Genomic DNA, 12,503 nt, shown 5'->3' on the forward strand with positions numbered 1-12,503 from the left:
AGCAAAGATAAGTTTGGAGTCCAATCAAGTATGATTATTATGCTGAGTAATCAATACAGTCCATTTGATAAGGTTTATTTAAGGTACACACTATTCTTTAGGGAATACTAAACTATAGTGCCAAATATCCTTAAGGACTTCATCTATTACATAATGTTTATGTTTTTAGCAGGTGTTCATAGAAATGTGTGTTGACATTTGCTCTTTGAATATATGAACGAACATTTTTGAAACATGTTTTGAAACATGCTTTTTAAAACTTAAAATTAGCCGGGGGTAGTGATGCACGCCTTTAATCCCAGCACTCGGGAGGCAGAGGCAGGCGGATTTCTGAGTTCAAGGCCAGCCTGGTCTACAGAGTGAGTTCCAGAACAGCCAGGGCTACACAGAGAAACCCTGTCTCAAAAAACCTAAAAAAAAAAATAAAAACCTTAAAATTAAACATAGTATAATATATACTCCCAATCTCTATATACACTCATTATATACATATTATTTATATATACTCGAATATATATATAATCACTAGTGATATGGGTATATATACATATACCCATTATATATGTTCATTACATATCCATATACTATTTCTATCTATCTATCTATCTATCTATCTATCTATCTATCTATCTATCTATCTATCTATCTATCTATCATCTACCTATCAATCTATCTATCTACATAGCTACATTGATTACACTAACCAAAATGGGAATTTGAAGTCTTGCTGTGTTGAAAACTGTCTGTACTAATATCAGGGTTCTGGACTTAGAGACAATATTTCCTTTCTCACTGTCTTCAGTTTTATTGTTTATAGAATAAAAGCAAGCATAATACCTGATCCAAAATATCAATAAAGATAAAATAGTGATCACATACAATATATTTTAAACTGCCTATAATATAGCAATGCACTTAAAACAGGGGTTATCAATTATTAGCTTTAATGAATGGACCCTCATTGTCCCTTTAACAGTTTTTCACTCATTATACTAACATGTTGTCTTAATATTAAAGGCATATTTTAAAACACCATTCTCTTGTAATTACAAATGCAGCACTTATATTTTTCTATGTACCTCTGTATCATCTATACTTTTATCTATCTATCTACACATATACACATTATCTTCTAACAATAATGTATACATTGCATCTAGATTACATCCACATCTGGCTAATCATTTGTTTTACTCATACAGTAATTTGAAGCTTATAGTCCACCTTAATTCAAACTTTTTGGTAAGTGTAATTTGTGGTTATGACATATGTTCTTGTCTAAATATTTTTCCATGGTCCTGTAAATCTTCCAGTTTGAGTCCTTCATGGCATTATTTTAAACAGAGATTCACCTAAACAGAGAATATATACAAAAGTTACTATCTCTCAGCAAAGCCTACAGGACAGGAATGCTTTCTTTAGAAGAACAATGATGTAATCCTTATCTACTGGTGAACATGTTTTATGTGGAGCATGCTGCTTATGTTTGTGGCTCCTAGGGTGGCAGCTGTGTACGCATTAGCACATGTACAACAACTGATGATGTACCATGAACTGTAAGAGAGATTACTGTGAAGGAGATTTCATCATAATGATGTTAATTTTTACAATAGGAATCCACACATAACAACATGACGATTCTTTTTATCAGATCTGACTTATTTAAATATGGACTTGAAAACCATTGCACTTGAATGTTACATTTCTGAGAGTTATATATAGCTACTCCTTTTATAAAATAACCTTCTTTAAATATAGTTGCTTAAATTTAATTACTTCTGTGTTTGCCAGGCCCCGGCATAGTCTCACAAGAGACAGCTATATCAGGGTCCTTTCAGCAAAATCTTCCTGGTGTATACAATGGTGTCAGTGTTTGGAGGCTGATTATGGGATGGATCCACAGGTATGGCAGTCTCTAGATGGTCCATCCTTTCGTCTCAGCTCCAAACTTTGTCTCTGTAACTCCTTCCATGGGTGTTTTGTTCCCAATTCTAGGAAGGGACAAAGTGTCCACACTTTGGTCTTCGTTCTTGAATTGCCTGGGCCTGGCAAACACAGAAGTGGATGCTCCCAGTCATCTATTGGATGGATCAAAGGGCCCCCAATGGAGGAGCTAGAGAAAGTACCCAAGGAGCTAAAGGGGTCTGCAACCCTATAGGTGGAACAACAATATGAACTAACCAGTACCCCCCAGAGCTGTCTCTAGCTGCATATGTAGCAGAAGATGGCCTAGTCGGCCATGTTTGGGAAGAGAGGCCCCTTGGTCTTACAAACTTTATATGCCTCAGTACAGGGGAATGCCAGGGCCAAGAAGTGGGAGTGGGTGGGTAGGGGAGGGGGTGCTGGGGGACTTTTGGGATAGCATTTGAAATGTAAATGAAGAAAATACCTAATTAAAAAAATAAACCATAAAAACAAAAACAAAGAAAAAAAAACCAAAAATTTGATTACTTATATATGGCTTATATTCCTCACGACTATGCAACTATGTATATTAGTAATACATAAACCAATCATACTTAGAGCCAAGGAAAATACTGGCAATATCCATACAGACACAGAATTCAGCTTCTATAATAAAGAATTAAAGGGCGTTGTTCAGACAAACTGTTTATTTGTCTTACTTTATAACAAGACACCTTGAAGGGGGGACCAATTAGAAAATGTCAGGATTAAAAAATAATTAAAAAAAAAAAATAAAAATAAATAAACAAAAAAACAAATAACAAAAAACATGCCAGGCAGTCGTGGCACACACCTTTAATCCCAACACTTGGGAGGCAGAGGCAGGCAAATTTCTGAGTTCGAGGCCAGCCTGGTCTACAGAGTGAGTTCCAGGACAGCCAGGGCTACACAGAGAAACCCTGTCTCGAAAAACCAAAAAAAAAAAAAAAAAAAGAGAGAGAGAGAGAAATGTCAGGATTATTTAATTGTCCTATATTTTCATTTTAGTTTCAAGATATTTTTTTTAGTTCCAGCATCATATGCTGGTTCTCAGAAGCCAGAGGAATGAATGGGAATACTTGGAAATAGTCTCCTAATCTTTTACTAATCAGATGATATTGTGTGAACACATATGTTAAGAGAATTGTGAAGTAATACTTTTAATATTGCTTGTATGGCATCCAATAACATTGAAGGTTTCTTGGCCAAGGGTTGGGGGAAGATAATTTACCCTGAGAAAGAAAGTAGTGATGTGCATCAGAATCTACACTGGGCATACCCTTCCTACAACTGTTAATGTGAACAATGCCTGATTAATCTGACCAAAGCTCCAACATAGATGTCTTCTGATTTGCTTTGCTCCTGTCTCCATCCTATATGGTCATAGGTCACCTAATTATTTTATTTCAGTTATCTCACTACACAGATTGTTTAGTATCTGATAATGTACCACCCACAGTGCAATTCGTTTTAATCATAGACATCCATGCAAAACTAATGTATGCTTAAAAAATTAAAATTACTCTTCCATAGCATTGGGAGAATAATAATTGAGAGAGCTAATAAATTCTCAAGTTAGAGAAAAGTGCAGAATATACAAGCAATTGATGACATTTGGAGTAGTATAAAGACATATAATTGCCTCTGAAAATCAGTTTGCAAAGTGTCTACTTACAGGAAGTGAATGGGTAACCTGTAAGAAAGTGTATCTCATAGCACTTTAATGGTATTCTCCATTCATAATGTGATGTAAACAGTCATGGAATGGGGAACTACAATGCCCACTCTCCATATTACAAAGAATATGCTTTTTAAGAACTGGAAGTGATTGTGAATTATATTACAGTACGAACAGGAGAATATACTTCCCAGGGCTGCAGGTACACAATTGAGCGTCAAGAATCAGGTAAGACAAGACGTTGTCGAAACTTACTGTGTAATATGACAAGTGCTGCCCACTATCTTTCTGGGGCAAATGTTAATAAAATTATTAGTAGGGATGTCTTGCTATATAAAGCAGGAAAATGGCAATTTTGTGGTGAGAAGATAAGGGTTAAAGATTTTCCTAATCCTATTTTTCTTATAATGGCTTGTCTATTAATAATGAATGTTACCTTGTTCTTTTTATTAAAATCCAGTAGTTACTGCATGACATAATTTAGAAAGGGAAGGGGTAATGATATAATTATATGTAAATTAAAATAAAAATATTCCTAACTGAAAATAATAGCCTAAATCAAATATTCCTGTTATTCTTTTCTAATTGTGGGTGCCTTCGTGTTGCCCTGAAGTTACTATGCTACTGTAGACTGGCAGAAATTAGCTTAAGGTATGCCAGGTTTGACCGATGTGTTAAATATGTATTTGGTTTCCATTTATTTCAGTGATTGGTGATGATGGACTTTATGTCTTACTGACGGGCCAGGCTCGACGTCGTGTAAAGGTGTTTAGAAGTCTGATCGAAGAAAACGACTCAATCATCACTTCACTCTACAGAGATAGTTTCCTTTTTGATGCAGAGTTACAGGATTCTACAGTGGCTCAGCTGTATGTACCTTCAAAGAAATTAATAGTAAGAAATTTTATTTCTTTATAAATGCAGAGAATAATATTACAATTTTTAATCTCTTTTAAATTTCTAGATGCCAACATCTTTGGACATTTAAATTGACCAAAATAACATACTTTAAATTATAAATGGTGCTGATAGTTTTGAACTAATACTTGATTGAAAATTTTAATCATTAAGCCTTCAGTAGTTATTGAACATTTGAAATGGTTACATGGTGTATTTTCTAAAATGACAAGATAGGAGTGGCTGATACACTGGAAGTGAAAAAGTATTCTCTTGAATGAAGAAATGAGGACAGATGACTTAAGGGGGGACAGAGGAGGTTAGTAACATGTGACTTTAAAATCACAGCAGAATGTGGTGTTTTTAATGTATTTCTTAATATCAATGCTTAAGGAATCACAGAACAGGTTGCATTATAATAAGTAAAACATACTTTTAAAAAATCTCTGGCTTCTTTGTAGTATTTCATGACTGTTAATGTAACAAAAATACAAGCTTAAGAGCTTTTGACTCCATATATGGGTTAGATTAATACCTTTCCTTTCTTTTTTCTTAATATGTTATTAATTTTTAAAAATTATATAATTTCACATTTCCTCTCCTCCCTCCTTTCATATACGCACTCCCTCTGCTTTCTCTCAGGTTGATGGCCTCTATTTCTTTTGTTATTGTTACATGCATAAAGATGCATAAAAAATGAGGCAGGAAGTCTCACCTTAAATATGGACAACATCATTCCATAGGCTTGATCTCAGAGAGAATTAATGTGCAAGTGACCTGAGTAGCATCCTCCACCTTTCTCTGCTTCCTATCAGTAGACTGGTTGTCATTTTGGACTGGCTATACCTTCACATATTAAACCACAATTAATTCTGCATTCTTTACAGTGATTCTTCAGAGAGTTTGTCAGAACAACAGAAAAGGTACTAGTCTCTTCCTTCAGAGATCTACTTTCTTTCTTCTAGAGGTTTTTGTTAAGTTTGTTCCTAGATAGATTCTTGAAACTCTTTGGGAATTGAAGTAGAGCCTGTTATCTTTCTCAGTGTGTTTTGCTGCTGATACATAAAGAGGCTTCTGATTTTTGTAGGTTGATTTTTACATCCTGCTACTTTGTTGATAATTTCTAGAAGCTTTCTCAGGAATTTTTGAGTTCTTATTATAAAAACATATCATCTGAAAATAGAGATATTTTGACTTCCATTCTGTCAATTTATATTTCTTTATTTTTTCCCTGTGTTTTGTGTTCCAGCTAGTGCTGTAATTATAAAACTGAAAAGGAATTAACTGAAATAGAAATTTATTTTTAATGAAAAAACTCTATTTCCTATATTTAATGACAACAATTTCATACAAAATAATTTTTAAAATTTTGATTGTAAGAAAGTGAGAAATTAAGTAATTCACTAAATTGCTAACATTAATTTAGGATATTTAACTTGACATGCCATTCTTTATGCTTGTGTACAGCTGTTAATATGTTGTGTGGATGTAGGGGCTCTGTCAGAACACTTTCTTAACTATAATTATGTTTTCTTTATTTTTCTCTCATAAAATACATTCTGACTCCCTTCCCTCCACTCCTCCAAGTTACCTGTATCCTCCTATCCTGTTCCCCATATCTATTCCTTCTTTGTTCCCCTTCAGATAAGATCAGAGTTCCTAGGGATAGCAAACAAGTGTGACATACGAAGTTGGACACAAATCCCCCTATCAAGTCTGGATAAGGCATCACAGTAGGAAGAAAACTGACCCAAGGACACACAAGTGAGTCAGGGACCCCCACTCACAAAGCTCCCATTGGTTCCAGTGCACAAAACTTCTATTTCTGATTAAAATAGGCTTGCCTTTTGCCTTTAGATATGTTGGCTATGGCAGTAATAAAGTTCTCCTGTAAGACCTTGTTCTCTCTAGCCCTGGGTAAATAGCTAGATTTTCAGTACCAGGACTACATTCCTTGCTTTTGAATAGACCTTAAGTGCACTTAGAGAGATGCTGGTATTGTCAAAGCCAGTATTGTATCTTTAGAGATATTTTACCATGCTGGTAGTTGATGAGGAAAACTCAAACTCAGAGGAATTTTCATGCCTCTAATGAATTCCAATCTAGTTGAATATTGTGATGGTTAATCTCAGTTGTCAATTTGATGAGATCTGAATTCATCTGGCAGTCACGTCTCTGAGCCTGCCTTTGAAGGATCATCTTTACTAGATTGAGGTTACTCTCATGGTAACTGGCACCATTATTTCTGATGGAACCTGAAATAAACAGGAGAAAAATGAGCTGAGCACATGAATACATCTCTCCTTTGATTCCCAGTTGTAAATCTAGTGTGACAAGGCTGCCTCAAGCTCCTGCAACACTGACATTAATTTCACTATGGATTCTACTACATTGAACTTAATTTTCCATTTTCAGAAATTTTTTCCAACAACAGAAAAGTAACTAAGGCAGGAGTCTATACTTGATAACATACATGTTAAATGCTTTGGAAGAGTGTCAAGTTACTAACACAAAGTTTGATGAGATGTTAGAGATGTGAAGCTTTCTCCTGGGAGAGGAGGAAGCCGGAATGAAGTCTAAGGAAAAGTAGTAACTGTACAAGAACAGAAGGAGTTAAAATGTTATTATAAAACTTAATGATTCAAATAGGTATTTAAGAAGGAAAGTGGCTGCATTAGTATAGGCAAACCTTACACCTCATCGCTTAGAAGATTTCATTCAAAGGCTCCCTTGACTTCTGGTTTAAGATTTAGCCCTTGATTCCTCCAGCTGGAGACAGAGAAATAATGGACAGTTTAATTCAGGACCCCTACTAGTGTCAGTGTCAATCTCTCAAAAAATCCTCCTGTGTGTTCTTTGTAAATCTAGAGAAGTTACCGGCATCCTGCCCATCTTATGAGATATTCCATCTGATGACCACATGACCACAATGAAGAGTTCTTCCAGGGTTTTACTCTCTTACCACCCAAGGTATTTTTCCTTTGAGTGGGATCTTGAATAATACAAAGAATAAAATCAAAACAAACACTTTATAATTAGTATCATGTCAAAGACATACTAAAAGATTTTAAAAGAGAACTAAGGAAAGAACCAATGAACAGAAATGGGTATGTAAAGGCAAAATTGAGATTTTTATTTAAAAAAAGAAGTGTAGCTATCATTGGACGAATAATCACAAAAAGTCACAATGGAGATAGCAATGCAAGATTAAATACTATTAATAACAGAGAGATATGGAAATGGAATCAGAATGGCGTTTTAGTAGATAGAGTTATTAAGAGCTAGAGGTTGCAGTCTAGAGCACTGGCAAAACTATTCTATAAAACACTAAAGAGCAAAGTCATAATCTCTGAATGAGTAGAGCCCTGAAATGATATGGTTTAGATGATAATATATTCATGGAGAAATGTTCATCAGAGGTTGATATGGGGCTGCCATTTCAGTAACTGGTCAGAACTGGCAAATGGTTTGGGAGTTTTCCAAGTAAAGGTGACTTCATGGTACCAGCATTTTTAGAAAATTGAGGAATTTAAAGTACAGAACAGAGAGCAGAGGCTGGAACCTTTGCAGAGACCCCAGTGAACAGTGAACTTCATCCAGCTGCAGACAGATGTCGTATGAACACGTGTGGATCCCATGGTTGCTCCAAATGCTGTACGTTGCAGTCAACCCTGCTTTTCAACAAATCAATCTGTTCTTCTCTTCTTGGAAACAAACATTTTGATTAATATTATTTTTCCTTCATATGTCCAAAGATCAGTAATACTAAAAAAAAATAAGGTTGTTTGGTTGGTGCTGTAAGGTACTTTCCCCCTCTGACATCATGAATCTTTCAAAGTTTTCTCCTGGGAGTCTTGACAGCATTCACAAATTCACTGTAGAAAAAAAAAAATTGAAGCTAGCATTACACTTTACTGCAGAGTCCTCCAGCAGACTGTCTCTTCATGCTGTTGGCTTTTCCTTCACACTTATTTGATTCTTCCCAGTTGCTCATTAAAGAACAACTTCAGTGTTTTATTCAAATACCCGTTGACATTTCAATTTACCTCTGATTTGTTTTCTGTGGTGCACTTTGATTAATTTTTCTCACATTAGAAACAAACATTTGGAATTAATCTCACAGTTATTAGAGGTCTATAGAGATTTATTGAAACTATTGCATGTAGATATACTGCAAGTATATGCTGTGTGTACTGCTCTGTGAAGAGCAAGCATTATTTTTTTCATGTATGGAGATAATCTTGACAATGAAATATGTCTCTGAAACTACAGAAGCATTTCTCATAGATCAGACACAGTCATAGGTTTTGAGGCAAAAACAAATTTTATGCAGCTGAGGTTTGTACTCTTTCTTATTAATGGCATAAAAAACCAATTTGCTTACTTATAGTCCAATAATTATATTTTATCCTCTAAGGTTCCTGAGTACAATATAAGAGATAACAATTGTGTTCTATTAAAAATATTAGTGAGCAAAAATATCCAAAGCATATGAGTGTTAAGTTAGTCTATACAAGCATTCTTTTGTCTTACTGGAGGTAGAACTCACAGCCTTGTACCTGAAAGACATCTCACAAATGAATTACATCCTTACCCTTTAAGACAATTATTTTGAGGTGCAATATTTATAATTACTCTAAGATAACCATGTTTTCCCTCAAGTTTCAGTAGAAGGTAGGATTAGAGGAGTATGATGCTATGTCTATTTTTAGAAATGTAAAGAATATATATCTTATTTTTCTCACTGGTGGTTAATTGTATATGCTAACATGAGTGGACTAAGGTGGCTAATAGCAGGCAAAACATTATTTTTGGCTGTGGTATGACTCTGGGGGGTGCTACTCCTCTGAGTTATTTCAGGATGAGATTAAGTATCTGAGTTAGTAAACAGAGAGAAGCACCACACTTATCCATGTGAGTAGACAACATTTTTTTCCATTGAAAACCTGAGTGAAACACAATAGTAGAGAATAGTCGATGGGTTTTTGTTGAATCGAAGTATACAGATTCTGGTACCTTTGGTCATCAGAAGGAATTTTAAAAATGTTTGAGACATTCTATCTTATTCACTTAATTTTTAGTGCTCAACAGTATCATTTATATTTTACCTATGTTGCATTCCGTTTTGTTGCATTATTTCTCCTTAGGTAGTGTATTTTTCTATCTGAAATTTGTCTTTTAAAAATTTGTTCAACATACTGTATAGAACCAGAATTGCATTTGTTTTTCTCTATTTCTTCATTACCATTTTTATATAAATAAAAATTCCAGGTTAGGAGTTGTTCCACCTTAACTTTTTTATTTATTTATTTATTTATTTATTTATTTATTTATTTATTTATTTATTTATTTGGTTTTTTGAGACAGGGTTTCTCTGTGTAGCCCTGGCTGTCCTGGAACTCACTTTGTAGACCAGGCTGGCCTCAAACTCAGAAATCTGCCTGCTTCTGCCTCCCGAGTGTTGGGATTAAAGGAGTGTGCCACCATGCCCAGCTCCACCTTAGCTTTTTAATGATAGCCATATTTACAGATCAAATTATAAATACTATAAAAATGAAAAAAGTAAAATCAATTTGATGAAATTATTACAAATGCAAAAAGTACCAAAAGCCTTACAATTTCACAATTAATAGCAAGGTTTTCAATGTCATTTGTTTATTAATCAAGAAAAAGGCCTTCATGATTTTTGAGGAGTCATGGATACCTTCTGACATAATGGATTGTGAAGTAATTTGGACTAATTGACTGATGACAATTAGAAATGCCAAGGAACATAAGGCATAACATGTCTGCTTAAAATTATTGGTATAGGGGCACCAGGAAGAACAGCTTCTTTCCTTACTTCAACGCATGAGTACTGAACACAGACCCAGCTTGTTCTTCATGTGTTCATCTATTTGAAAGGCTTAACTTTGCAATCACTGTCATTCTCTGACCATGTTCTCATGTCCTTTTTAACTGCTCCTGGAGTTTCCATGTACTTGTATTGCCTATCCATTTTCCAGTCTGTTCAACACCCTTATTTCTATTCCTTCCACATTTATACATTTTAAGTACTAACTGCATATTGCATATAAGTTCAATTTAAATTTCTTTTACTACAAATAATGCATACATTCAGTAAATTTTATTTAAAGATTTTTATTTTATTTTTCCTTTAAAATACTTTTGCTATTTTTTATTTAGTGTTTTGATTTTATGTTTAAATAATTCAATATGAATAACTTCTTTTAAAATAATGATGATTTTCCTTCTTTTGTGTTTATTCACATATATGTATTATCATGTTATTTAGTTACTTTAAGGCTACTTGCTTCTGCTAAAAATTCTTTTGCTCCTAAAACTATACACAAGCTTAAATATTGTACATTCCTTAGTTGTTACTAGGATTTTCATTAACCAGTCCACTGCAAGTCTTGTACAATATGAAAACTCTGCACATATCCAAGTTGCGGGGCTAGATATTTTATTTTCTGAAAATTCTGCAAGGACTCACAGATAAAAGGAAAGTTTCTGTGTATTTAATGGATTAGTGGATATAGCTTTTCTTGTCTGCATTTTAGAAGTCCAATGTTTATCAGAATTCCTAGACTTTTGGATCAATTCAGGTGTCTCGCCTTGCATGGTAATGAGTTTAACTTCTGCTCTACATTCTAACAAGCTCCATGACCTCATCCCAGCTAAATAGCACTGTGGACCACTTTGGCCTCTGCAGGGATTCACTGATTTAAATATTCTCTTTCTGTAGGGTTTCTATGTCATGCCCAACTATTTATTTCATAAAAAAGAAAAAGAATAAGTCCTTCTCTGTATTTTAAATAGAATTGTGAATATCCTTCACCAAACAGGAACTTCAATAGGATTGTGTCACTTTTCATTCATATTTTCTATCATTTTTCCTAGGAAGGCAAAACATAAATACTCAATGAGGATGTGAATTTTTACCATAATGATTTTAATATTCTGGTGATAACATGCACTGTTTAAATATTTATCTGTCACATATTAAGTTAGATAACACTACATACATATACACATGAGTGATTTATCCATGACATAACACTGTATTCATTTTGTTTGTTATTACCAGCATACATGGCTATTAATAAAGAAGACATATACTGACGATTTGCAGCCCTTATTCCATCAAATAATTGTTCAATTCTGACTGTATGCCAAATATTTCCCTGGCACTTAAAGGAATGATGGAATAAAAGAAAGCAAGGTTCTTTCTCATGGTATTTTCTTTATATTGCTGAGGAATAAAAGGTGCTATGTCAAGGAAAAGGCATGTTTGGAGATGCATTAATGGTCAAGGCAAAGATGGTGGGTGTGGTCCTTCTTCCATGGCAGTGGAACTAGGACTCCAGTCCTCTTGCTGACTTACCTAGACTGTTCTCACAATTCTCACTGGTGTCTGTGTGAGTAGAAATCAATGAGTAATGCTGATTTCCACTTATTGTTTGATCCTCTTCACAGGTGAAAAAATGGGGTATCTTTGGATCACTGAAAGGTGGACCTGAAATGGATGAAAGTGACCGTTCAGTTGTGACAGATTCTGACTGTGAAATCCTGAAAATACCTGCAAAGGAGTATGAGAAGTTAAAATTGGTATGCTGTGTACATCTATTTTGCTTTTGAAGTCTGACTTGATTGTAGAGACTATGACTTGTAGTTTATTGGCTAATTGGCACTTTGTCAGCTTCTTTCAGTACTTGTCAGGAAAACCAGGGTCTCTGTGGGTGTACATTATGGGCATTATTCCACGTTTTTATGATTTTTAAGTTCACTCTTACAGGAAATAAGTAGTTTGTGTTTCACCAGCATTTCTGTTTGATTGGGACACAAATGATTGGATGATCACAGAGTTACTGTTTTCAAGAGCTCACTAATCTGTACCAATCTTCCTTCAGAATATGTGACTAGTCACTTTTTGTCAACTTGACACAATACTACTGGAAGAGGGATTTTAGTTGAGAAACTG

At 34.5% G+C, this 12,503-nt stretch overlaps 1 protein-coding gene across 1 annotated transcript in view; it reads left to right on the forward strand.

The window, feature by feature from the left end:
• Positions 1-12,503, forward strand: part of Cnbd1 (cyclic nucleotide binding domain containing 1) — a 367,012-nt gene that overhangs the window by 224,174 nt on the left and 130,335 nt on the right. Inside the window, exons 6-7 of the mRNA XM_085838485.1 lie at positions 4,329-4,516; positions 11,999-12,130. Coding sequence (XP_085694611.1) covers positions 4,329-4,516; positions 11,999-12,130 — 320 coding nt within the window. The remainder of the gene's footprint in view (positions 1-4,328; positions 4,517-11,998; positions 12,131-12,503) is intronic.

The sequence above is a fragment of the Mus caroli genome, unplaced genomic scaffold, assembly GCF_978045245.1.
Source record: "Mus caroli unplaced genomic scaffold, Mus_caroli_1 scaffold_6, whole genome shotgun sequence".
In the NCBI taxonomy this organism is placed as follows: Eukaryota; Metazoa; Chordata; class Mammalia; order Rodentia; family Muridae; genus Mus; species Mus caroli.